A 27,235-nucleotide genomic window follows, 5' to 3' on the forward strand; every position below is an offset into this window, starting at 1 on the left:
AATTAATCAAGCTCCAGTACAATTAATTGTTACCAAAAAGACGTTCAAAAAGGCTATTCAAGTGCCACCAATAATTTCCAATTAGTGAAATTTCTATAGACAATTAAACAATTTTAATTATTAAAAAATATTAAATTATTATAAATTAAAACCTGAATACCGGCCACCTTTTCTGACCGAATATTCCAAAATCCAAACAATAAACTGGAAGGTCTTATTGGTAATTCGGGCCAAAAGAGGGGGTATAAGGGAGAAAGAAGCCAAGGAGGGAGGGGTTCAGTCTCCATCTTCCATGTGAACCACCAGCAGATGCCTGCCATAGACGCAGCTGACATGTAGACGCATCTTCCACCACGTATGAAGGCACGTGGCTCCAAGATTCCCTGGAGTACACGTAGCACGACTTAGCCGGATCAAAGTACAGGAAACATTGTGACGTGTTACGCACCGACCTTAACAGAAAAGGGAATCTAATGATCTCTCATGGAAACCAAAAAAAAAACACAAAAATTATAATACTTTTATTTTTTATAATTATTTTTTAAAATAATAATAATAATAAATTTTTTCTCTTTTCGATAGGAACCCAAGCAGGCAAGCCGGTGCCGCCTAGGGCAGTAGGTCCCTTAAGAGGGACCGGACTGAAAAAGCCAGGTTAGGTTAGGCCTGTTTTTATATGGGAGAGCGGGCGGCAGGGCCTTCTGTGACCCTCCGAGGATGATTAGTCACCTCATCTCCTCATCGGCGCCGTGCGAAGCAACGATTCCGGTGGGTCTCGACTCGACTTCCGAGATATTTCAGAGCACCTTTTGTCTGGTTTCTGACGAGAACGACAATAAATGAGGATGAGGGTGACCGGCACCTTCGAGGAGGTACACATTTCCAGGTACTACCTACATAACTGACTCACCTAAACCATTGTTTGCTCTTGTTTGAAAATTGACTACTCAGTTGATGTGTCTGATAGATAAACATTTAATTGTCTATATGGACTAAGCATTAAGCCTTTTCTTGAATCAGAAGACAGCAATCTCACTATTCACTGTTTTACCAACTTTGATTACATAAAAGATCGAGTTTTTATTATGAATTCTGATCATATTGTATAAAGAATGTAGCTCTTAACCATATTGTTTTCGAATACTTGAGAAAAATGTCACAGTAATTAACCAAGACGAGTTTGAAAGAATTAGTAATTAGGATCCTTTAAAAACACCGATGTTATCTTAATCTAATTTTGCTCATGGTTTAATGAATACATAATCCTTCTTAGAAGGCCATTATCTTTAGTGAATCACCTAAAATAGAAGCTTTAAATTTCTCAATAGAATTTTAGAAGAGATTTTGGATAATGAAAAGGATTAACAAAAATCTGAAGTAATTATCATTAGAATTCATGGTTTTCAATATGACTCAGAATTAGATTTAAATGGGGATGGTTCCATTCGCCTTCTATAAATTATGGGAGGAGATTAATCCCCATATGATTCATTGAGAGTAGAAATCATGTCTCAAACCGAGACAATTAGGCCAAAGATGCAAGAATCTCTCCTCATCTACGTTACTTTCCAGCTGCAGTTTGCAGTGCAACAGTGACTAGGCTGTGGACTGCATAGTTCATTGTTCATTCAATTCGAATAAGCAAGTCAGCAACGTTCTCATCTCGTTACTTTCTCCGACAATTTTCTGTAGGCGTCTCTTCTTCTGAGCCGGCGCTTTTACTGGATTTCGGGTTCTTATACGTTCGCTTCAGCACCTTCGAATTTGCTCTCGAAGTATTCCGTATTTCTGTGATTCGATTTCAAAATTTTGAGGGACAATGAGTCTTAAAATTGGAGGGAAAATAGAGAGAGTAAACGGGAAAGAGCTTAGCTACGAGCAATTCGTGGAGAGGTATCTGCAGAAAAATGAGCCTGTTTTACTGACTGGATTGATGGATGATTGGGGGGCCTGCAGGGATTGGGTCACCGAAGATGGAAAACCAAATTTTCATTTCTTATCGACGCATTTCGGGAGTTCCATGATTCAGGTACTTCTAATTAAACCCTCTGAAGATCATCCTTTTTGCTAGGTGAAAAATGGCTGTTCAACCTCGAACTGTTTACATGTGATGTTCTTGTCGATGACACCGTCATGAATTAAGGATGCTTATTTTGTTTTAGTGGAGTACCTAATTAACCCTTTTGGTTTTATGTATAAAATTAATCTAACATGCTACACTTTGAATCATTTTGATATGTTTTGTTCTTTTTTGTTTTTTTTGTGTATAGAGTTTTTGGCGGGAATCCTTCTTTTCATGAACTATCAGGAAGGAAGTGAAATTTTTGCTTTCGTATATGAAACAATGGTTGTAGCTTTGTCAAATGATACCATTTTTAGTTATGGAATAGACCACAGTAACATCTGTAACACTAAAGCAAAAATCTGTTGATATACCCTTTAAATTGTGTTCAGACAAATTGAATACTACCGAAGAGGAAGGTGTGAGTGAAGCAAGATGATTGTTGATAATCAGCGAAGGAATTAACATAAATGGTGCTTCTTTTAAGGACACTATTCCTTTTTGCCTGATAGTATATTTAAAACAGGAGAACATGAGACCTGGAAATCCGGTCTGCCTGCTCTTATCTCCAACATGTCTTGAATATTGTTGCCCTCTCTTAGCTTGTTGTTGCCCTTTTGTTCTTTAAAAAAATTTGCACCGTTTAAAAACAAGAATGAAAAATAAAAGCTCCCAACAACTAGCCCATTCCTTATGCTTTGAAAATTGCAGTTCTATTTGTTTTTAATTGTGTTGCTCCCTTGTTATTGAGGGAGTTAAAAAAACAACTTCTTGCTGTAAGGCAGTTAGATCTTCCTTCAGCCTAATACTGAATTATTTTATTTCTTTCTGCACCTTTTACCTGCCCTATTTTATGCATTCCTTGGTTTAATAAAATTCTCATTCCTCAATTTTTTTTTCTCTGTACCGTCTTTCTTGTTTCACCTTTCAGAAAAAAAAACACTTTCTTGTTTCCTTCTGCTTTTCATTAACTCTGCAGATCAATGCACTTGTAGGTTGCCGAATGTGGTAGAAGGGAATTCACAGATCAGAAGAGGGTTCAAATGTCTGTCAAGGAATTCATCATCCATTGGCTCGAGCTTTCCACCAGAAAATGTAGTAATTCTGTAAATTATAACAGCAAAAACCAAGATCTTTTGTATTTAAAGGATTGGCATTTCGTTAAGGTATGTGGAAGTTCAATGAAACTTTTTTTTCTTCATATTTACATGTTCAGCTTTAAAGTTTGAATCTTACTGCACTGTTGAAAAGACAAACCTGTCATGCCTCTATGATCAAATTAATACAGAAAGCATGATGAGGACATCTCTTGTCTCTCACTTTTCATTTTTGTTATTTGATGTAGAGGCATTTTCCGGATGTGCTCATAGGTTGGAAGGGATACATTTTAAGTGTATTTAACTGATTTTTTGAGTCTGCATTTCCCTCAAACCCAAATCTAAGCTCTTCCTGGATCTTTCATTTGCAGACATTCTGTTAACAAAACTTTTTTAGAAACAGGTTAACAACATTTTGGAGATGATTCAATCACTAAATTCTTTTGGATGTCCGCATCTGACACCTATGCCAATGTACATAGTATCCTCAAAATAGATTACTGACATGCCATTCAGGACATAAGATGTGGCTGTGTGGTTTGCTTATTTTTCTTCGTTTACTTCTCAGGAATACCCTAATTTTTTGTAGCATACACTACTACGCCATGTTTCCCTGATGATTGAGTGATTTGTTTTTTCTCGTCTTCTTCTCAGGAATACCCTAATTTTGTAGCATATAGTACTCCACCATTTTTCGTTGATGATTGGCTCAATCTATATCTTGACACTCATAAAATGCATGAGGATCCCCACACATGCCGAGACATAAATGAAATAAATTGCTCAGATTACCGTTTTGTTTACATGGGACCTAAAGGTATAAACTTTCTTGTTATTGTTTTCATCCAATTATGCAAAATGTGTTTAGCTAAATCATCATGTAACACATGACAAAAGTCCTACCATTCAGTTGAAGGTATCCGAGCATAATTGCTTGTTGTGGAAGGGATACCATGAGGTTGGCCTGGAAACATTGTGTTCAAGAGTTGCAGGAGCAGGGTCACAATTTAGCTTTGCTAAACTTGCTGTATAAGTATAAGCTATGTAATCACTCTTAAGGTAGAAGGATCAGTTTTATTAGGTAAGAAAAATGAATGACAATACCAACTTTAGTGGAAGGAAAAAAACGAATACAACTCAACTCACCAGATTGCTAAAAATCTTCTCTCTTCTCACATTCTACTTCTTTATCATGTCCCTGCAGATTCTTCTGTATTATCAAATGTAATTGCATGTAGAGATGGGTGGGGTGTGACGTTTTCCATTTTATCTTCATTTGTTTTTATTCCACAAAATCTATTTCAAGATTTATATCTAACTTTTTATTGTATCTGATCCTCGTAACTGAATAAAGAAAAACTATTAGGGCAGAGCATGCCACTGTGGGTATTTTCAAAAAGCGACCAAATGAAGCATGAAATTTTCCATGTGAAGCAACATTTACTGGGTGGGGTGGACATTTCTTCACTGGGACCAGTGTCCTACATTCATCTTGTTGTATGTGTAGACCATTCATTAGCTAAGGATACCCGAATATCAAACAAAAATGCCTGTGATCTTGGTACATCACAATCCTTTTCTGTATGAGGCCTTGTGCTCGTCGAGTGCATGTTGTGAAGACATGTATTGTGATGATTGGCCAGCTATGTTATGTCATTTTTTAGTCCGAACATAACTAATTTTTGTTTTCTCATTTGTTTTTCCATTTTGATTGTTGTCAAAAGATTAACCATGCTGCCATACTCTCTGCAGGCACATGGACTCCTCTTCATGCAGATGTTTTTAGGTCATATAGCTGGTCTGCAAATGTGTGTGGAAGGAAACAATGGCACTTCCTATCACCTTCACAATGTCATCTTTTGTTTGATAGGTACATCACTTGCTCCTCTAGGTCCAAATAGTTGTTTGCAAGGCTTTTGAGAGTGTGAAGGAAAGATCACTGACCTCTTCCCTGAGAGTTAAAGTTACACCTCCATGGTATTATACTGGATTGATGGAATTTCCTGGGGAACATACTATGAAGATTGAACAGTAATTCATATGATAAGAGTAGGAATAATGAAAAGATGATTGCCTCTGTAGACAAAATTCTCTTTCACCTTTTTTGGTAATATGACTATAAAATATCACTTCTGAAAATCACTAATGTGAGAATTGGGGTTATTGATTCTATTTTAACATAAACTGTTAGAGCTTCCCAGTGCTGGTTCTCATTGGAATTGAGGAAGCAGTGAAATAAGCTGTATTAGATTGCAAGAGTTAAAGATTTTAACTGGCTTTTGGTGGGAAAATCCATTAAATTTCTGGAAAAGAGAAATATTTTACTAATTTATTGTAATTTGAATACAATAAGCCTCTATTTATAATAGAGGAAGGTAGTAGAATCCAATTACAATTAAATTACCCCTGTGCTAGTTACACCCAAAGTTAAACACTAAAAGATAAGTCCTAGAACAATTGAACATAAATAGAAAACTGGCATAACTAAAACACCTTTAACTGAGACTCTTCTGTGAGAGCTCCTCATGTGAGACTCCATATTAATTCTGGCTCTGTGAGACTTCTTACTGTGATAGTCATGTAAGACACTTCCATATTTGCTCTTCAACAAAATCCTTATGTTTTTTCTCAAAAAAAAAATCTTCATGCTGCTAAATGTAGGAACATGAAGAATTCAGTTTATGACATTTTTGAAGATGTCGTTGAAGTACAATTTCCAGGGTTTAAGAAGGTAACAAGCTCGTGATATTCCTAGTTTTTCAGCACAACAACTCTAAAATGTTGCTTGTCATATGTGTAGGCTATTTGGTTGGAGTGTACTCAAGAGCAAAATGAAGTCATCTTTGTGCCTAGTGGGTGGTACCATCAAGTTCAGAATATGGTATCCTTCACAAGTTTTTATTGTTGATTATTTAGCAAAATGAAGTTATTTTTTGACCTAGCAGTGGTACCATTAAGTTCAAAATATGATAAACTTCACAAGTTTTAATTGTTGATTATTTTTATATTGTTGTGTGGTTATTGAGGAGTCCCGGAACGAATTTGGTGGTCTTGTTTCTAAGTGTTAAAACTTGTTTACCTTAAAGAGCTTTCTAGGGGCTAGATCCTTATTATCCTCAATCTGACCTGAAAAAGATTGTTCAGGCTGCCTTAGGTCAATAGCAGTGCCAAAAAGTGAAGAAAAGAATGTTTTTTTTTTACATGTTGATCACATAGATAGATATTCACACATGCGTGCAAAAATGCACACTACAAGTTCAAAATTGCCCCCAAGACATCACACTAGAAATGCCCCTCTCATTGCAATTGAGTAAAGTTGTTATGCCACTATATCGGGCTAGGATTTGATCCAATGTTTCGGCGTGCTGCCTAGCTTACTTTGGGTGAAAAGTAGACTAGTATCGTTTCAAGGGAAAACCAGGGAAAACCATCTAGCTTACTTTGGGCTAAGCTTCTTTTACGTGAGGAAATAGCTAGATGCTATGTTTTCCATCTTCACTACGAACCTCGACCCCAACAAGTAATGGTGCCAAGTGCGTAAACAATGCACTACAACCGTCATCTCCCGTTCTTCAATAGTATAGCACTGCTCCGTCTCATTAAGCTTTCGACTCTCGAAAGCGATTGGATGTTTGTCCAGTTCTAAAACACCACCAATTGCAAAGTTAGAGGCATCATTAGCTACCTCAAAAGGCTTACTGAAATCAGCAAGTTGTAGGATTGGTTCCTTGGTGACCGCATCTTTGAGGGACTCGTACACTTTTTGGCATTTGTTCGACTAATGCCCTTGGGCTTCTTCTTCAAAAGATCTGTCAAGGGAGTTGCTAAGGCTGAAAATCCCTTAATGAATTCCCGATATTAGTTCACAAGCCCAAGAAAGCTCCACAACTCCGATACTTCGGTTGGAAGGCGCCATTCAACAATTGTTTGCACCTTCTTTTTGTCCATCCATATCCGTCCTCCTCTGATCCAATGTCCCAAAAAAGACACCTCTGATACTTTGGTTGGAAGGCGCCATTCAGCAATTGTTTGCACCTTCTTTTCGTCCATCCATATCCGTCCTCTTTTGATCCAATGTCCCAAAAAGGACACTTCCGATAGGGCAAATGAACATTTCTCCCTTTGATGTAAATAGAGTTCTTTTACAACACCTCGAACACCTTCCTCAAGTGATGCAAATTCTCCTCCATGTCCCTACTATTATGCACCACAATGTTGTCCAAATAAACGACTACAAATTCATCTCGAAAATGCTGGAAAAGTTTATTCATAAGAGTACAAAAAGTAGCCGGGGCATTCGTCAAACCAAATGGCATGACTCGAAACTCGTATGAACCATACCTTGTTACGCATGTGGTCTTCTTCTCATCTCGTTCAGCGATTCGGACTTGATAGTAACCTGACCTCAAGTCAAGCTTACTAAAAATACGAGCATGACAGAGTTGATCAAACAAGTTCGCAATGAGGGGAATCAAATACTTGTTCTTTACCGTCACCTTGTTCAATGCACAATAGTCGATGGATAACCTCTTGCTTCCATCCTTTTTCTTTTGAAAAGGTACGGGTGCGTGGCTTCAAGCAACTCCTAGAGTTGTTTTTGAAGCTCTTCCAATTCTTTTGGTGCCATGCGGTTGGGTGCTTTGGCTGGTGGTTTAACACCCGGTTCGAGCTCAATCATGTGGTCAATCTTCCTCCATGGAGGTAACTTCTTTGACAATTTCTCTGGCATTAAGTCCTTGAACTCCATCAGGACCTTTTCAATGTTGGTCGACACAGATTGATTCTCAAGCAGTTGTTCGTTTACTGTTAAAGCAACAAGAAAAGTAGATTTTCCTCACCTAACCCTTCTTAAGCTGGAGAGCTGAATGTATTGCGGCCTTCCTCTGTACATAATCCCCATGCTTCGAAATCAAGGCCCAACCTCATCCATAACTCCTACAACTCCCAAATAGGGTATTACGAATGCCTTGCAATTATAAAGAAAGTCCATGCCCAAAATTACATTAAAATCATCAATGTGAAGAACAATAAAATCGAAGCCCACCCACTTTCTGACAACAATTTGGGTGCGTTTTGCCACACCAAGCACTGCCTTGGTCATTGAATCAACAACCTTCATACAACTATTATCTTGCTCCCATCGTAGGTTTAATTGTTTCGCTTCTTCCACCGAAACAAAATTGTGGGTAGTTCTGATGTCGATAATAACTTTTGCTTTAATGTCATCAAGCAAAAAATCTAAATAGAGGAGTTTTTGTTTAGATTTTACCAGCGGTTTTGTAGTCTTCTTGATGTGGGCTTGAATGCAGTTAAATAACTTCATTGAACCCATTCTAGGTTTGTTACTCAGTTGCTTAACGGCTTCGTTCGTTTTGATGTTATTCAATTGCCTCTTTTTCGGACTATCCCGCACCATATGATCACCTTCGCAAATAAAGCATTTAATTTTTTATTAGAAGTACCTTTGTCTACAAGGTTCTTCTTCTTCTTCTCTCCGTTTTTGGAGTTCTGATTCTCATTCTTGGAATTTCGGTTCCAAAATTGCTTCTTCTCGTAATTCTCCTTGTGCCCATTTTTATCAATGTTTGTGGATTTGGAGGTGCTTTCGTTGGATTTTGTCTCAAAATCCATTAGCTTTTCGGTGGTGGCTAGAGTGGTAACAAGTGTCTTCACATCTCGCCGCCTCAATTATTGCTCGGTCCATGGACGAAGTTTCGTCAAAATGAAAATAACTGATCCTCGTCGATCATATTAGGAATACTTAACATCAACGAAGTAAAAGATTGGATGTACTCATGGATATTTCCCTTTTGTCGCAACGCCCGCAATTCCTTTCACGCTAAGTAGTCAACATCTTCCGAAAGGAAGTGGAGTTTCAATTTGTGCTTGAAATCTTTCTAAGTGTCTACCGAGTCTTCTCTATCCTCGACGTCAACCATTCTCCTCCTCCACCATAAAATAGAATCATCAACAAGGAACATAGTAGTACTAACCTTTACTTCTTCATTTGAGGGTTTAGAAGTTTTGAAGTATTGCTCCACTTGCCACAAGAAGTTTTCGATCATTTTTGGATTGCGTACGCAATTATATGGTTTTGGTTCAGGCACTTTGATCTTCATCGGTAAAAGAATACCTTCTCGATTTAGAGCGGCTCGTTCGAGAATTGCCATTCTCGTCCACATCTCTTCGAGTTCCAACTGCATCTCGTCAAGGTTATTGACTTGTGTCCGCTTTAGGTGGCAACGATACTATGAACATTGTCCTCTAACCCTTGAATCTTCTCCTCCCTACTCGAGTATTGGAATTCCACTTACTCGAGTATTGGAATTCCACCTTTTCGAGCCTAGATTCAGAAGAAGTTAAATGGGATTCAGTTTTGGAGACTTTCTTCTTACCTTTGTTTTAAGCAATTTCCATCGTCAGTTATGAAGAAGCCATGTCTGAAACATTTCTGCTCTGATACCAGTTGTCATGCTGCTATATTGGGCTAGGATTCGATTCTAAAGCTTCGGCGTGAGGCCTAGGTTACATTGGGTGAAAAGTAGGCTAGTAATCCTTTGTTTCAAGGGAAAACCAAGCCAAAATGAAAAGAAATGAGCTCTGCCAGAAATGAGGTATTCTATGCACGATTTTTTGGAGATGAATACATCAAGTTTACAAGGCCTATTTATAGGCAAATCAAGGATAAACCATGAGCCAATAAGAATTCGCCACAAAAGCAGGGGCAAATTCTCTCTTATTCAAAATCAAAGGAATCAAATCCCATGTGCTCTTATTTGTCTCAAACTACGTTATCCCAATCCCATTTGGGTAGGAGAAACTCAAATTTCAAATTTGAAGCAAAACTGCCACTCAGCCAGCCTGCTGGCCATGCTGGTGCATGAGCGCGTTGTGCTGTGCCGCGCGTGTGCATCCTGCACTTGCCGCCCTGCACCCCGCACGCCATTCCACCAGTGCCCCGCGCACCCTCACCCACACGCTGGGCTGGGCTGCAGCAGCTGTCTGTGCGCACTCCAACTGCTGCAACCTTGACTGTTTCATGCCAGGTTCGTGTTTTTGGGTCCTGTGAGGATGCTGTTGCCACCAGATGGTCTTTTTGAGGGCTTGGGGTTGCTGTACCATTCTGAGAAACCCTTTTCGATGGCATTTCCAGTGCAACCATATTTGGCCCAGCCATGCACGTCTCCATCCCTGGCACTTCCGACCGTGTATCACAAGTGGTCTAATCCACAAAGAAGAGGATGTTATAAGATTCCAAAGCCAAGTTTGTTACTGACATGATACATTCAGCATCGAATATACCTGAACGTAAAGCATGCTTTCAAGCCAGGCCCTGTAGCAGGTCCACGTTTGTTTGCATGGGCACCTGTGAGTGCCTTTGCAAGTGCATGTGATTGTGTATGCAGGGTCTGGGAAACATTAATTTGTCCATGGGCCTTTGAGTGTGTGATATGCTATAGACTTACTTTGAGTTCCTCTATTAAAAATGAAACTGTAGTCTTAATGACTTTCTTTTTCTCTGTCTGCAAGTTTTCTACGTGTTGTCAAAATTTGGTATTCGTCCTCTATGAAATTCCAGGGGAACAGGTGCCATAAAATTTTGATAGTTATTTCTTTCTTTCTTGAAAATTGCGATTAGCTTTTATTGAGAGATCAAGCAAGCTTATAGTACACATAAAATACAACTAGACCAAATCTAACTAGAAGTTAAGGGATGGTCCAAAGCAGAGTGAAACTTTGGACACACCGCCTTTTGCAGGGAGATCATCCTGTGAGTTGGCTGATCAAGGCACTTTGTTTCAGAGAAAATACCATTCTGAACTCAGATCTGAAATTTTATCATAAATCTGCTAGAGGCTCCATGGAGGGGGAGGAGTCTTCTTACTTGCTCAACCAGTGGGTCACCTTCCAATATTTATTGTCCTTAGAAAGTTTTGCTTGAACATACCTGCCAAAAGAGATTTTGATTCAGCCTCATCGGAACCACAGGGGCTGGCTGGACCAGAGAAGGCAAGCAGCACCTGCCCAGCACTATCACAAAAAACACTCCACCGATACCTGCTGGGCTTGGATTGCCCAAGGAGGACCCATCGCAGTTGAAATTTTTTCATAGTTATGGCATCTGTAGATTTCAAATCTTTGGATTTCAAATTGCTATTTATTTGGTTGACTAACTGCAGAATGATCCTGTATTAATTTGGATTAGCTAGACTATTTATTATTTATTATTTACCCCACAGGAGGATACAATATCCATAAATCACAACTGGTTCAATGCATATAACCTGTCTTGGGTGGTAAGTATGAAAATCATCCAGTGAAATCAGATGTTGTTGAAGCTGGATTATCACTTTTTTTATTGCCTAATCTTTGACATGTCTCCATACCAGTGGAATTTGCTTTTGAAAGATTACAATGAGGCAAAGGAATACATAGAGGACATTCGAGATATCTGTGATAATTTTGAAGGTCTATGTCAGCGAAATCTTGCAGCCAACACAGGTATAAATGCTTCTTTGAAAGGAAGGGAACTGCAAATTTGTTCATATGGAAATTCTACTTGTTGTTCACTTCCTAATCCATGATTGGAATCTGTTTTACTTTCCAATCTCGTCTCTTTATCTTCCCATCTTTCCTTCATTTTCCTCTCATCTTTTCTGTTTGCCTCCCCTTTCTCTTTGTGCCCTTTTACTTTTTTGAGTATCAGGTTCATATGAGTCTGTATTGTGTAGTGCAATAATGCAATGGCTTCGGAGGATTGATCTGGTGCAAACAGTTTTACATCTTGAAAAATATCAAGGAGATAGAGAAATAGAGGAAGAAAGGAGAAAAAGAGAAAAAGACAGAGGGAAAGAGATAAGTGCCTTGGAGCTGCTCTCTTCTATGGCTAGAAATAGAACCCTCTTACTATTAAATAACTCACTTAAGTGAAAAAGGTACAAGGTACAATAATGCCCCTCATTGCATTGAACTCAATGACTCTTGGATAACATGAAACGTGAAACATGAACTCCTATCATGATGTTTAATCTTACTGCAACACTTAGAAGGACATACCCAAATAGTAAAAGACCAATGTGCCTTTGTACATGCATTTCAACACATTTGATTATTCTGCAACTGAGGGGAAGCATTAGAGACCAAGAGTGACTCTATTAGGGTCTGTTTGGAACCCCATGGAAAAGAAAAGAAAATAAGAATTTGGCCATTATTATTCTGAAAAATAGTCAGTGAAAAGGAGAATCTGATCAATATCTCATTTTCAATAACTATTTTTGGGAACAATAATGGTCAAATTCTCTTCTTTTTTTTTTTTTTTCTTTTCTAGAGGTTCCAAACAGAAAGAAACTCTATAAAGAGTTTTTAAGAAATCAGTAGTCCCTGTTCACTGTCAGATGACAACTTTGTTTTGTTGCTTCTATGAGATAATTCAACCTCAACAGCTAATCATCTATGCTTTCAAAACACCACCTTTGGACCACACCAAGCAAATTGTTCATCAGTTTTTTATGGCCTCTGTGGAGATTTTTCTTGATTGTTAATGTTCTTCTGCTAGGGATGAATTTTTTTGATTTCTTCACCTTCATCACACGGATTTCCTTCGCCAACTTGGTGCTTGTGTACCATCTTTTGCAAAACGAGAGAAGTCGCTGTGGAACAGGATCGCGCCGAGCTCAGCATCACATTACCAACCTGAAATCTGTGCATGTAGTTGCGTCAAAGATGATATCTGTGGATGCCTTTACTGAGAAAAATCTCCATTGCTCTTTGGAAGAAGACCAATTTTCCTCGATTGAAATCAGAAAGATGTTGACAGAGCCAGAGTTCATTGAGCTATGCTCGAAACTGAATGGAACGTATGAGGCCACGAATGCGGGACAAGGAGCAGGGATAAGGAACTCAGACGCGGACATGGAAGACCATCAGTTAATTCAGTTCCTGAAATCAGATCTTTTGGACTCAGATTTTGTAAATGCATTTGGGTTTAAGATCTCCCATCCCAAGGAACTGATTAAGGCCATCAACAATGCGATCAAGTATCTTAATGTCATAGCTCCTTGGGACGTTGGTTTCTTTCCCGAATAAAATAACAAAGAAGTTCATCAGAGTTTAGTCTCTTCGATCCTAGTCGTGATTTGGTGAAAGTCAGTTGTAATCTCTAAGACAGTATCAACACAGAAACTAATCATCAGAATCATGGATTAGCTGCCTTTATTTATCAAAAAATAACTATTAGCAACAGGGCAAGTCTCCTCCTCGATCCGGGCTCCACGACTTAACACACCCGAGCTGTTTTCCGGACTCGGTCGAAATGTTAATCAAAATGTTCTTCAACGACCACAGCGGTCTGAACCACCCGCCATGACACCATTGAAAAGGAAGTGCGGCCGGTCTTTCCAGCTTTTCAAACCCACGCAAGGGGCTGACGGCACCGACCCGCTTTGCTTCCCATCGAAGACACAGGAGCAAATAGAAAAACTTGGGAAGCAGAGGCCAGCTGAGTAAAATAATCAAACATCTAAAGTCTGCGTACGCTGCCGGTGACTTCATCACCGACTTGTCGTTCACGTCAAACCTCCGGACCACAAAAACACAGAGCCGCGATGCCTTACGAGACGCGTCCTCATTAATTGCGTCTGCTTTCGTTATCGTGCTCCTGATAATTCCCATACCTGCATCATTAACTATGTCTATTGTTTTCATTACAATGCCAGTATTCTAATACTTTCCACAGGCTGAGGTGGGGGGAGAAGGGAGATGATTTGGTCAGTGATGATGACGGAGCTTGAAGTAGAAGGGACGGTTGCTCTGTCTTCATCATCAATTATATCCTATGTTTCATACATTATTTATATACTATCTTTTTAAAATCATTTTAAATATAAAAAGAATAAAAAATTAATTTTTTTACACAAATGCTAAAAAAGTTATTGGTTAATGGAAAATTTCTCTTATTATAATTTTTAATATAATTTTTAATTGGCACTTATTTAAAAAAAATTATTGGAGAAAAAATATTGTTTGGCCGACCGGACTCATATTTTTATATTTGGAGGTTGCCTTAGTTTTCTCTTTATATTTGAAGGCACCGTTGTGAATGTATATGCTTAGGTTTTTCGCAGAAAGGAGGCAAGACTGAAGTCAAAACTAATCTTTTGATTACTATAAAGGAAGTTGGCCGTTGGGTCGGCCAGGGTAGCTGTATCAAAGTTTTTTTTTTAAATTAAAATATATTTTATTTATAAGATTGTCTACAACATGGTTGTTGTATTTATTTATAGCTTAAAAATAAAAAATAAAAAAATAAAAAAAAATAACAAAGACAGAATATATTCACTAATTTCTTTCTCTAAATTTACATTAGGCCCCTCAAATGTAATACAAAATTAACCAATCTCCTAGTTAGAGAAGAGGGGATAAAAAAATTAATTTTTCAAAAGAGAAAAAGAAAGAAAAATCAAAATTTAATAACCCCAAGCCAATTAAAAAAAAAATTATATATATAGACATGAGAGCATGAGAGCTTCTCATGGGCATCTCACATTCCTTCCTGGTCCTCCATAGTAGAAATAATTTCCCCAAACACTATTGATCCCACCTTGAATGTCATAGCAATTTGGATGATCAGCCAAGACTCTGAGATTTGAGAGAGGAATGAGATTATTGTCCCAATCAACCACCTGTAGGTTTCTGAAATAAGAAGCTTTCCTAAACCCTTCTCCTGCAAAATGGCCACTCCCCATTTGTGTTGAGGTGTGAAACCCATTTGCCCTTGTGTTCACAATCTCTCCACCAAATTGGACCATGTTTGCATGGTTCCTCAGGCGACTGAATAGAAACTCTGGCCAGTATCCCACCAGTAATCCTGACCCAAACTCTAGCCACCAGTTTCCATGGTTAGGGTCCTGCAAAAGACCCGGGTTCAAATCAGGGCATCTCAGAGGGTAATTTGGTAAAAGGATTCATGGAGAATATTAGAATAATAAAAAAAAGTTATTTTCGAAAGAAAAAGCCAATAATACCGCAAAGTAGAAAAACGAAAGTTTTTTCTTTTAAAGAAAAACAGGCCCACGCGCAGTTGAAAGACTGACAAACATGGGCCCCATTGGATCCTGTAACATGACTGGGCCCTACAGACAACTGGATTTGCAGAGGGAACTGCTGGGCCCCGCAGATCACCACCACTAGCCACCGGAAAAAGCCACTGGTAGGTATCTGATTTCAGTTCGGATACCAGATACGATACGTGGGATCCGGCTTGCGCTTACATCGGTAGCGGTTGAGGCCGCTGAAGAAAAGCAGTCAACGTAAGTACTCTGGTAGGTCGCGAAGAAGCATCGCTAGCTGTTTCTTTCCTTTTTCAGGCCCGCGTGGGAAGATCTTGACCGTTCTTTTTGTGGGCCTTTATTATAAAAATGGAGAAAACTAATTTTTTTTTTTTTTTTTTGTGAAATTAAAGAATAGGTTAACGGGTTTACCTTCCAAACGAGGAGGCTGATATCAAACTGTCCGCCATTGTAGGAGGACGTCGGAGATATCGCAGCTCCGATGGCGATCTTGTTGTTCGTTTGCACAAACCCCGAGCAAAGCAGGTTGTAGCATCCCGTCGCCTGATACGCATCGGTCTGCAAACTCAAAAGAGAAAAAAAGCTATGATTTCCTTTTCTCTTCTTCTTCCGGTAAAGCAAAATTACCGGAGTGATTACTACTTACAGTCCAGTAAGTGAAGAAACGAGGGTAGTTATCTCCATATAGTTCTGGGCTAACCTGCGGAGGAGAACCATCCATTGGTAAATTTCCGGTGAAAAGATTGAAGAACGTCTGGTTGAGAAAAAAGTTTGGGTTGCTTACCTGCCAGCCGGCTTCAATGGTGTTAAGATCGTTACCGAATGAACCGGAGATGACCCACATCTGCGATAAACTGAATTCATTCGGATCCACAACGTGTGGAGCCCACACATTTAAGCTGGCTTTGGCCCCGTAGTACTGATCGCCCATAACATACCCAACTGCGTGCTGTAATTCATAAATTCACTCATCAATACTTGACAAATGCGTAATAAATAACTGATGAAATGCTTCCAGAACTAGTACACTAGAGATGAAAGCCAGTTCAATCCCCAACAGAAAACATGTCAAAATACTGTTTCTTCTGCTTTTTCTTTTTTGAGTTTCTTCTTTCTGGTCTGGTAAAACGGAACAAGTATTGGTTATTTCTGTTCAGGGGTTGATTTCATCTTCTACCTCTTTAGCAGGAAGGACGAGTAAAGAGGATAAGCATAGAGGTGAGCAGTAATGGAGCATCTCTTTACTGAGATTACCATATTTCAGTCTACTCAAGAGTGCCAGCTAGAATGTGACTGAACAAAACAAAAGAGAAGGCTGGTGCTCTGTTTGAGTTCCTTTTCTAGAAGCTTTTGCATACTCTCATGCGAAGTCACATCTGAGAATTGTGGGAATGGAAAATAATATGTTTTGTATGAAAACACAGTATTCACCAATAAAATTATCCAAAACAATGGCGATAAGTTCAGTTTTGACTTACTTTTCATTGATTAAGACAAAGGTAAAATAAAAGCAGTCCATTTCTTCTGGGTATTTTTTTAGCTTTGAGCAGCAATGGATTGGAGTGGAGCTGGATTGAGATCAAACAGAGAAAAACACAAAGATTCCGATGACTGAAAGTCTGAACTTTCTTGAAGAAAGGAAATGTTCTGAGCTTGACTATCTTTTATGCTTCTTTGTATTTTTATCTTATTGATGAAAAAAAAACCAGCTTCTTCCGATTTGGCGATTATACCTTTAAAATCTGCAGTGTCGTGCATTTCCAAAGCAGCAAAAACGAACCGATAAAAAAAATGATTCTGAGGTTTCGTTGGTGAATTTTGTTGCCAAATCAAGAGCAGATTCAAAACTCAGCATGAGACCAAATCATTCAAAAACTAGTCTTCTGCTCCTGCTTAAAAACAGATATAAAACAGATTTTGCGATGAGACTTCTTGTAATCTCGTTCGGAGAAACAGTTTTTGTTTTGGTTCTTTTTGAAACTGTAGAGTTCCTCCTAAAAACCGCGTCAAACGAATGGAAAATTCACTTGGGTTTTTGCCTAATTCAGTCTTGAATACAAACCTCATGGCCGCTGCTTGTAGAATCCCTTCTAACGCGCCTAACGCGTCTTACTGCTCTCATGGCTGGTCTTCTTGCTTTTCTACCGAACTTCTGAACGGAACTTGCCCTTGAAATATCATTCTCGGTTGTTCTCCTAATCGGAATTGTTCCTTCAGGACACGATTCTCCGCCAATTGTCCAAAGCTGGAAGCTTTCTGGTACTGAACCCGTGGGGTTATGTCCTCTGGGCCTCTCAGGTGGATCCTACGACATAACAGGAACGATCTTTTAAAACTTCTTAAATTTCCTTCCGAGCTAAGGAACTCTTTTGAGTTTGTAAGAACTCGAATTACCAGTGGTTTCTGTCCTTGCAAGCTGGGATGATCGAAAGCCGGCTGCTGATGTGATAAAACGCAGTCTATCAGGTCACCATCGGGACTCTGCACAATGTAGCGGAAACAGAGAATCAAAACTTTGATCAGAGCCTGTGAAAGAGAGAATAATGGAAGGATCAGAAAATTATCCTTGCTGGGTGTTGAAGAAAATGCCTGAATTGTTTTCACAGGAGACTTGTTGATCTTTCTGAGCTTCTCTTGTATCCATTTCAGCTTCTGTAATTCCTCTCCGGGCCGTAAAGTCTGATTCGCCGGGATAGGATCAGCTGGCTCCGCGGCAGCAGGACTGACAGATAGAACAAGTAGGAAAGCAACAAAAATGGGAATGATTGAGGAGATTTTGCAAGAGCTAGAAGCCATGTTAGACGAATTTTGCCGTGTTTTTTCTGCTGCAACTGTTTGTGTTTGTTCTATACATTGGTGTTGTCTTCTTCTGTTGTCACCGAACCTCCACATATTCCTTGTTTTTGTCCATGAAGCAGCTCCAGCTCCTGCTCCAGCTCCAAAGAGATCCATCCAAGAGACGAGGAAACCATTCAATGGATCCAATAGAATACTCACTCTTCCGAAACTCAAGAACCAAAAAAAGAAAAAAAAAAAGAAAAACAGAGAAGGTGTGAGAGGAAAAACTAGACTCCTCTTCCTTCTTCCTCCCTCTTCTCTCTCTAAGTCTCAAATACTTTGTCGTGGGTTCTGACAGACGAGTTTTCAGGCACTAGCAGATAAAAATATGAAGCAAATTCAATGGTCATGTTAACAGGTCTTTCCCAAGTGGAGGAGGGAAGAAGAAAATCCTGGGTTGTTTTTTCTGGGTTTCAGACGAAAAGAAAGCTAAAGGGGCTTCAGTCTCCAATACAAGGACTGAAACTTTCTCTTTCTTTTGGATTTAAATAGGCTTACAGGCTTCTGATTACAGTTATTCTTTTCTTTGTGGTGGACACAGGAATTACATTTGATTCTGGTTATCACTTGCTCCCTTTCTCATTTCCCTAGATGTTCCTGGTGTCAGCCCTTGTAGGGTGGATTAATTACCCAAAAAAAAAAAAAAAAAAAAAAAACAAAGGTCGCCTGCTTTCTTTTTCCCTCCTCAGAATTCCTACCTTCCTTCCGTTTTCTGCACTGGATATTTAATTCGCTTCTGAACAGCAGAATTATTTGATTCGTGCTGTTTTGAAGTTTGGAACTTCAAGGGGATGAGCCGCTGAGGCTCCATTAATTTCTTTCTCGTATTATAAATTCACTGCATCCACTACTCCTGTTTCTGGGAATGATAGATTTGATTCTTCTTCTTCTTCTTCTTCTTATTCCTCCATTAATTGCACATTAGTTTACAAAATCAAAATTTATTCATTTCTTTTGTTCTTCATCCTTGTAGTCCACTTATTCTTTTGTTCTCAACGACTTGCTTGGCACCAACCAAAGTTTAGTCTGCAATGATTCTTGCCACTTCCACAGTATTCCACAGCTCTTTCACCCACTTTGTTTTAAAGAAAATGTACTGGTAGATATCTAATTTGAGTGGGGAATAGATTCTAATCCCAGTCCAAGGAACTGCATTTCTTAAGGTATTGCGCGAAATTACTCAAATTTAATTATTATTATTTTTAAAAATAGTTAATAAAAAATAAAATTTGATCATCATCTCATTTTTTTAAAATTTTCTAACCGGGTATGATGATTTTTAGTGATAAGTATTGAAGAGAAAGAAAGAGAGTAATTAGAATTAGATGAGATTAGGTGAGGAGGCTCTTTTGGTCTGTTGGGAAGAGAAGAAGCATATTAAAAATCATTGCTTACTTTACTCAAGGAAAAATTTTAAAATGATTTTTATTATTTATTAAAAATTAAATTTATTATTTGGATTAGTATGTTGGTTTTTATTAAAAATATTTTTTTGTTTTTATTTTGTTATAAATTTTTTCTTCCGACTCTTCTTCTGATGGCCTTTGTCTAATCAAATATCGAACATATCATGAGAGTAATTTTTTTTTTTTTTTTGTGAGGATTGAAACTAAAACCCCATTTGATTAGTTTATCTATAAAAACTTTAGGTAGATTTAGGAGAACTTCATTATCTAAACATCGATTTCAAATTGAGAAGCATTTTGTCCTTTGTTCAGTAGCGAATAATGAAACATTCCCCACAAGTGGAAATGAACCATACTTTGAATTGTTTTTCATTTAAAAAAGAAGAAGAAGAAGAAGAAGAAAAAGAAAAAGAAGAAAGAAAGAATAACTAAAGAAGTTTACTTCGATTTTATGGTCTTGCACCTTTGGGAGGAGAAAGCCATGTGGACTCATCTTTTTGGCTTGGGAAATGCTTGCCATTTTCAAGAGCAATGTGGAAAGGGAATTGCAAATGATATATTTCTTTTGCTTGAAGTATTAAAATATTTTCTCATGAATTTTAAGTTCTCTATAACTAACTAAGTGCTATTAAGGAATGACTTCAACCTAATGAAAATGTGACAAAAGGAAGAAAACTCATATAATTATTTCGTCGAACATTTGTGAAAATTGGAACATAAACAAGAAATAATTGGGTAAAAGTCACTTGAGTTATATTTAATTATCTAATTAACATACAAAAATGGCATCGAGGAAAAATATTTGAATAATTAGATAAGGTTATTAATTTACATAATACATGAGTAATAGAACAGGTAATCAGGTAAAATTACCCCTAGTAAATGAGAGTAGAGTGCATAACATTGGACATGCAACATGGTTAAGGAGACATATCTACAATGACTTGTAGGTCTCCTAAAACCACTCAAAGAGGCTCATATGCAAAATATGAGCTCACCCCACTAGAAAAGTGATAATATCCTGTACCCAACTTGCCTGGCATAAAATGCACCTTATGTAGTCCAAGTTGACACATGGCTCAGATTCCTCCACTACAAGCTGATGTTTGAGCATTTACATGAGTAAAGAAGTGTTTGTTTGAAATCCTTGAAGAGAATGTTTAATACCAATGGAAGAAGAGTTTAGTCCATGTGGGTAGGTGACAAAAGCCCTAAATAAAACTCCATGTGAGAACTTAGTAGGATAGGGGAAATCTTTTTCATTTCTCATCCATGGAATGAAGGGCAACCTTAAAGGAAAAACAAAGGGAAGGAGTAAGGGAGAAGGGAGAAAGGAAAAGAAAGCTTTGCCTGGGTCCCATTAAACTAGAAATCCAACAGTGGTGAGGAGTGAATCAGTGGTGGTGGATTTTCCAGTTTCGATAGGGATATAACTGACGCACGAGCACAAGTTGTAGGGGTCTCTCTCCCAATCAGATTTTTCTCTTCTTTCACACTCACACCCTTCAATGCGTTTTCAACAAGAACCTATGCAACCACCACCATTTTATGAGGGGACCCCTCCCTTAAAAACAGTAAGATATGATGAGTTGTTGCTCCGTGTCAGAGCTGAGTTCCAACTCCGGTCCCTCAAATTCTAATACGGATCACCCAAGTAAGAGTGAAAACTCATCTCCACTCTGGTCAGGCTTTTGGCAAATTGTAAATTCATACCGTCTTGTCTTGTCTCGCATTTGACAGAAACTGAGACATCTCTAAAGCAAATCAATTGACCCATGTAGAGAATTAAGGAGGATTCTAGGCACGTCTTTCTCTTTCTCTCTTTCTCTTTCTCTCTTTCTCTCTCTCATGATGGTGTCTAGCGGTCATTTGGACACCTTTTCTTACCGGACTGAGCTTCTGTGTCCGGCAAAGAGTCTGCAAAAAAACACACATCGAAAGATGTCGCTGACCGGCTTCTCCACCCAAAACCACTCGGGCTTGTTGAGGGGATTGGGTTATCCTAAAGGAAGGTTTCCCAATTACTTATGGAGGCCTGCCTGCGCATCATCGTCTCTCACCTCCGCGCTGTGCAGCATCACTTCCTGCATCGTGATGCTTCGTCCACCCACAGCATCCTCCGCATCATCATGATGTCTCTCATAGAAAGCAGAAATTGGGGGAAATTTGAGGATTAAGAATGAGAACGGCCACATGTGGGTATCATAATGGGGCCTTTCTTGACGTAAAGTTTCTCTTAGATCGATTACCAAACATGCGATGGGCAATCGACAATACTGCGCCAACGGCAGCAACTACAGTTACTAGTCAAGACTCGCCGACTCCATTCGTGTTCTCGACACTACTCTTTATCTTCATCAACTACACGAATTCGGCTGGATCGATTCTTAGGATAGGACTGATCCCCGAGTACCAGTTCCCAGACTCCTTCGATTCACCCCAAGTGTTTTACTCAGAATTGGAACCAACCCAGGCTCAGTAAAAACTAGGTAGGATCATTTCGATTCCAGACGAATCACCCAAATTAGAAAAGGCAAGTCTAATCTCTCCATAACCCACTCCTTCAACCGAGCTGAATCGCAGGTGAACTGTCTGATCGGAAAACCACAGCCAGTACAGTTCTAATAACCATGTAAATTAATTAATTTAAGCTCTTTAAGTAACAAAACCATTAAAAATTTCCTTTTTTCTTAATTACCTTCTTTATCATTTTTAAACCACGTAACCTTAGCCTCCATGGGTCAGGTTTGGAGTAGGCCCGTATAAGTTCCCACTTCCCACCACTACGTGTGAGATCTTGGCCAGCTTGAAACAACCAGTGGGCTTTTATCCATTGGATGTTACTTGTGAGCCTGGGCTTCAATCTAAGGCCCATATCTTACTAGGAATCTTTACCCTCGACCCAAGAAACCGCTAAAAAAATCACTCGCTCACTCGTGCATGACCAATCTGACCCTAATATACTTGGGTAGAAGGCTTCTGCTCTTTGGTTCGCGCAATTTCGCAACAGTAAGCATTTTCCTTTTCAAAGCAAATCTTATCGGGATTCATCGGTGGGCGTCGTGGCTTCGGGTGATACCGTGTTAGTATACAGCAACACAGACTACAGTCCGGACGTGGACAAACTTTGAATTGAGAGAAGCAGCTGCCCGCATATTGAAGAATCCAACTCCAAGGAAGAGAGTTACTAAGCTTCAGGAATGGCACTGCGCTTCTCGACCCCTCTCACCTTTTCCGCCGTCTCCTCTGTCTCTCTTCGAAAATCGCTTCGGTTCTGCAAAGCCTTCTCTCACAATCAGACTACGCAGACACGGATTCAGATTCATGAGGTACATCCGCGAAAACTGAGAAAAGCATCTTTCTAGCCGTATTTCTCGCTTATAGTTTCTCCTATGGGAAATAGCATTTGGTGATTGTGGATGCCAGTTAGCTGTATTCTTAGTTTACTGGTCTTTTGGGGTATACGAGTTTATGAAGATTTGAACATTGGATTTTTGTTGTCATCTGCTGCTGAACTATCAAACATTTGTTCTGATGGAAGGAAATAAACCAGGAGGAATGGAACAGGAAGTCAATGCGGTTATTTACTGATTCTGTTACACGTCAGTGCTTGATGGAAGCTTAAATCTGCATCTCTTAGGGGTTAACGTTGCCTAGATATTACTTTACACAATTAGACAATTCTGACAATTCTGTAATGTCTAAGACAGTAATAAGCATAATGATTTGAAGAGGGATTGACTTTGTTAGCTCTACATACACATAGTTCTGTAATGTCTTTTTTTTTTTTTTTTTCGAATGTTAATAATGATACACGCATACTCCCCTTTCCCATGGTGAAACTTGAACCCAAGACCTCACTGTCAAAACCTCCCTATGTGACCATAGGACTAAAGGCCCAAGCTACATAATTAGGAAGTCTTGAACTTTTAACTATTTAAATTTTTAAGAGTATCTAGTAAAGCTTTTTAGAAGCTTAAGCTGGCATTTAACATTTTTTTCTTTCATTTGCTTTTATAGGTCTGTGGAATGAATTTATGTTGTATAAGATCTGATATATTCGAGATATCTATTCATATGAGCTTGAGATACTAATGGCATCTGAATTGTGCACAAATCAACAAAAGGCAATTGAAATAAACCTAGCTCAAATTTCTAGCACAATTCGTCTATCTATTGGAATGATGCAATACCATAAGAGATCTGAAACACTTACCCCCAAATTGATCAACAGGTTAAGCACCGGTCACTACAAGCTCACTGTTTGACACTGCAAGAAGTAAAACACGCTTCTTGCTCATCATGCTGAAAGGTGTCTACATGGAGTGGGATGATGAACAAGCAAGTTTTTATAGTATACAAAAGATCTTTTCAGGTCTGAACACTTTCGAACAGGAGAAATAGGTCTCGTTCAATTGTGTTTTACCTGTTTTCTCTCTCTTGGCTTGTTAATTTGAGCCGGATCCCCTGAAATGAAGAAAGAGCAAGCCTCTGAAATAGCTTCCTCTTTTTTGTTGGGGAAATGGGATCCATTCACATGGGGTGGGTGGGATCCCATGCCCCAAAAAAACAGAGGGAGCCGTTTCAGAGGCTTGCTCTTTTTCGTTTCTGGGGATCTCAAGTCTGTTAAGTTGCTCCAGTGACGTGATTTCAGTAGGTTAAGGCCGAACTGGTGGGGATCCTTTGACTGGACTTGTAAAGGTGAGGGTGTCCAAGTGCATTGTTGGGAAATATCGAATTTTAACAAAATATTTTGGAAACTCTTTCACTACAAGAAGGGAGGCTAGAACATCAATTGTGTAATTTGATCTATTGCAAAGCTACTCAGTCTCAAAAGAAAGATCTATTGCAATAAGTTAATTAAGGTTAAGAGTTGGTTCTCTTGTTGTCTCAGAGTGCTTATTAATAGAAAAGTTGGTTACACTTATCCTTTTGAAGTGAAACAATTCCCTGGGATGTTAGTAATTACTTTTTTAATAACGTCATCTATGATATCCATACATGCATTGAAAATCCTTATGCCACTTATATTGCAGTTTGCTTCATTAGTCCATCAATAGGAACTGGGGACATCACTGCTAAAACAAAAGGTAATTGACCTCGGATATTGTGGAATAAGATGAGTTGTTTTCACTACCCTTTTTGTTACTTGGACGGATATGATGGTATCAGTTTTTATATGGATGGAAAAACCCAGCATATGGTGTTTGAGTATTGCATGTGTAGACAGTCTCTAATGAATATGGATAGTCTTGGTTTAAAATCCAGGACCACTGTTACTCCTTGCAATCGGTCAATGTATGTTTCAATTTTCATTTAATTTGTCTCTTAAGTCTTTGCAGATGTCATATTTAAGGTAAGAGTAAAATTGTTTGTTGTGGATGACTCTAATGAATGCATCACGTGCACGAATCTATGTTGGTGTATAGCAGATTTCTTTCAGCACTAGCAATCATGGAAATTTTCAGTGTTTCTATCATGGCAAAATGAGTCTGTTTTCATCCCAAAGTGCTAACAAATTAGCGGGCCAACTTCCTAATCTTAATCTAGAAATTGAAGACATTCTAAGCCTAAAAAGATGTAGGACTTTTGCCTACTGTATCTAATGTTTAAGCCTGCTTGAACAGATAACAAATAGGCCCTAGTAAGGGATCTCACTAAAGTAAACAATAAGTTGGACACAATGCCATCTTGAAATGACTGGCCAATATCTTCCCAAGATATTCTAAGCCTAGAGTGATTTAGAATTTTTATCATACTAACATATAAAAAATCAAGCTCATGTATGTGTTGCTTCTCACACTTTAATTTCTGTGACTGCACAGCTTGTGTTGGAAGTAAAAGAGAGACTTGAGAAAGAACATCCTGATCTTCCTGTTGGTAAAAATGGAAGAAATGATGAAGATATGATCCTTTGGTTTCTGAAAGACCGGAAATTCCACGTGGAAGATGCCATAAGCAAACTGACCAAAGCTATTGTATCCTTAACTGTTATATGTGTTGATAATCATTCTACACTTCCCCTTTTCCTTGTAAGATATAGGTTATGTTTGTCAAAATATATCTGTAGAATGTCTGTCAGATGAGAAGAAAAAGAAAGAAGGAAACTTTTTGTTGCTCTTCCCTTCACATTTGATAGAAATGGCGTCAAGACTTTGGTGTATCAGAATTGACAGATAAGTCTGTAATGGGTATAAGAACAACAGGAAAAGCGTATGTGCATGACTTTCCTGATGTGAATGGCAGGCCTGTTCTAGTAGTTGTTGCATCCAAGCATTTCCCTGCAGTAAGTCTTAATGATGAAGAAGTTTTATTAAGAAAAACAAAAAAAAATACAAAAATGAGGCTTGCGATATACTTTTGCTTCTTCAGATTGTCTGTTGGAGGCAACTAACTGGAAATGTTTTCTCATATTTCTGTGTCATTATCCATAAGTCATTTCTATCGGGTGGATGGGTGGGAGGTTGTGCTAGAATATTGTATAGTTCCTCAGAATGGTCTTGAGTTTCTTCTATTGGCATTATACAAGTTCATGTACCATTTGGCTGCAGAAGCAGGATACTTTAGAGAGTGAGAAGCTTTGTGTCTTTCTGATTGAAACGGCATTGAGTAGACTCCCCCCAGGAAAGGAGGATATACTAGGTGTATTTGATCTTCGTGGATTCAGTACAGAGAATGGCGATATTGGCTTTTTAATGTTTATGGTATGTACATTTGTTTTGCTTCTCTTTGTTGTTCAAAAATATTTATTTTTGTCTATGAAACATGATTAGTTTAGGCTTCTTTGTGCTTGATTCCTACTTCCTGACGTGCGTGCTTGCCTCTTTATAGATCAGTGTGTTCTATACATACTACCCAAGGAGGTTGGGCCAGGTCCTATTTGTTGATGCCCCTTTTGTGTTCCAGCCCATATGGCAACTGGTCAAGCCGTTGTTAAAATCTTATGCCTCTTTAGTAAGTGTCTTCTCCTCTCATAAGTTTGTATCCGCTGTTGGTAATTTGTCTTTCCCCTAATTCTCTGGAATGATATTTTTTTCTGTTTATGGATGTCTTTTTTTTCTCTTTTTGTTGTATAACGCCAACCACTGTTTTCGTTATTTTTTTGTCATTTTGGTGGTTCCCAAGTCTAATGAACTGATAGCAGCTATTTGATATCAAGGGCTAAGCAAATCCTGGCAAAAATTTACCAAAACCTGGAACATTCACCCGAGTAGCTGTGCCACACTATCAATTCATTTGAGCTGATTGATCTGACACCCTTTTGTCTGTCGTTTTGCATTCAAGGTGAGATTTTGTTCAGCGGACACTGTTCGGAAGGAGTATTTCACTGACGAGACGGTTCCTGATGCATTCAGAGAGTAAAATCATGTTTTCCCTCGAATCTGTACATTTCAAGGGGACGACGGGAGAGATTACTAAATTTAGTTTAAGGGAATTGGAGAAAATGCAAGAACTAAATAAGGAGCTGCGTTTTGAAAGCACGACCAAGGATGTCAACCAATGGTACCTAATGGAATACTGCATACTGACTGATTTAAACAGCATAATGGGTATTTCAGCCAAGATACTTGCTTCTGGCGTCAATTCTATCACTGGCCACTGGTGGCATTTGCTTATACATATTGAGCGATACAACTGTATGTACAAAAAACCGGATATTACACTATTCAACTGGAATCCTGAACTCAGCCCTCCAGTCTGGTATATGAATATGATACGAACTGTGATGTACTAGAAGTCTCGAGCGAAAAAAACAAATGATAC

The 27,235-nt window shown here is 38.7% G+C and overlaps 3 protein-coding genes across 4 annotated transcripts; 2 read left to right on the forward strand and 1 right to left on the reverse strand.

Moving 5' to 3' along the window:
- The first annotated feature begins 721 nt into the window (after positions 1-721).
- LOC137936589 (arginine-specific demethylase JMJ20) lies at positions 722-13,328 on the forward strand. 2 transcript variants are annotated; one of them, XM_068781360.1, is made up of 10 exons: positions 722-886; positions 1,693-2,029; positions 3,058-3,228; positions 3,814-3,976; positions 4,912-5,029; positions 5,821-5,890; positions 5,960-6,040; positions 11,400-11,456; positions 11,550-11,661; positions 12,716-13,328. In XM_068781360.1, exons 2-10 carry the CDS (start codon positions 1,820-1,822, stop codon positions 13,243-13,245), a joined length of 1,512 nt encoding a protein of 503 aa, XP_068637461.1. In that variant the 5' UTR covers positions 722-886; positions 1,693-1,819; the 3' UTR covers positions 13,246-13,328. The 2 variants fall into 2 exon arrangements, with proteins under 2 accessions (XP_068637461.1, XP_068637462.1); XM_068781361.1 differs by having other exon boundaries at positions 1,957-2,029.
- A 1,160-nt stretch (positions 13,329-14,488) lies between these two features.
- LOC137936372 (protein neprosin-like) lies at positions 14,489-18,542 on the reverse strand. The gene is made up of 7 exons (XM_068780982.1): positions 17,817-18,542; positions 17,622-17,708; positions 17,290-17,532; positions 16,012-16,176; positions 15,874-15,927; positions 15,639-15,785; positions 14,489-15,065 (listed from the first exon to the last, which is right to left on the reverse strand). Exons 1-7 carry the CDS (start codon positions 18,177-18,179, stop codon positions 14,688-14,690), a joined length of 1,437 nt encoding a protein of 478 aa, XP_068637083.1. The 5' UTR covers positions 18,180-18,542; the 3' UTR covers positions 14,489-14,687.
- A 3,893-nt stretch (positions 18,543-22,435) lies between these two features.
- Positions 22,436-26,882, forward strand: LOC137936728 (CRAL-TRIO domain-containing protein C3H8.02). The gene is made up of 6 exons (XM_068781581.1): positions 22,436-22,800; positions 25,297-25,449; positions 25,611-25,757; positions 26,023-26,175; positions 26,303-26,425; positions 26,756-26,882. Exons 1-6 carry the CDS (start codon positions 22,672-22,674, stop codon positions 26,831-26,833), a joined length of 783 nt encoding a protein of 260 aa, XP_068637682.1. The 5' UTR covers positions 22,436-22,671; the 3' UTR covers positions 26,834-26,882.
- Positions 26,883-27,235: the final 353 nt, after the last annotated feature.

The sequence above is a fragment of the Aristolochia californica genome, unplaced genomic scaffold (genome assembly GCF_029961685.1).
Source record: "Aristolochia californica isolate CCGP_79_NKW_82.1479 unplaced genomic scaffold, dmAriCali1.0.hap1 SCAF_7, whole genome shotgun sequence".
Classification (NCBI taxonomy): domain Eukaryota; kingdom Viridiplantae; phylum Streptophyta; class Magnoliopsida; order Piperales; family Aristolochiaceae; genus Aristolochia; species Aristolochia californica.

Bases quoted from the DNA above. Each gene is read 5' to 3' on its own strand.
- LOC137936728 (XM_068781581.1), top strand. From the start codon at position 22,672: ATGGCACTGCGCTTCTCGACCCCTCTCACCTTTTCCGCCGTCTCCTCT. The intron at 22,801-25,296 runs GTACATCCGCGA...GTGACTGCACAG, and splicing joins CACGGATTCAGATTCATGAG to CTTGTGTTGGAAGTAAAAGA. The intron at 25,758-26,022 runs GTAAGTCTTAAT...ATTTGGCTGCAG, and splicing joins CATCCAAGCATTTCCCTGCA to AAGCAGGATACTTTAGAGAG.
- LOC137936372 (XM_068780982.1), bottom strand. From the start codon at position 18,179: ATGGATCTCTTTGGAGCTGGAGCAGGAGCTGGAGCTGCTTCATGGACA. The intron at 17,533-17,621 runs GTAATTCGAGTT...GTTATGTCGTAG, and splicing joins TGCAAGGACAGAAACCACTG to GATCCACCTGAGAGGCCCAG. The intron at 15,928-16,011 runs GTAAGCAACCCA...TCTCCTCCGCAG, and splicing joins CCATTGAAGCCGGCTGGCAG to GTTAGCCCAGAACTATATGG.
- LOC137936589 (XM_068781360.1), top strand. From the start codon at position 1,820: ATGAGTCTTAAAATTGGAGGGAAAATAGAGAGAGTAAACGGGAAAGAG. The intron at 11,457-11,549 runs GTAAGTATGAAA...TCTCCATACCAG, and splicing joins CATATAACCTGTCTTGGGTG to TGGAATTTGCTTTTGAAAGA. The intron at 11,662-12,715 runs GTATAAATGCTT...TTCTTCTGCTAG, and splicing joins AAATCTTGCAGCCAACACAG to GGATGAATTTTTTTGATTTC.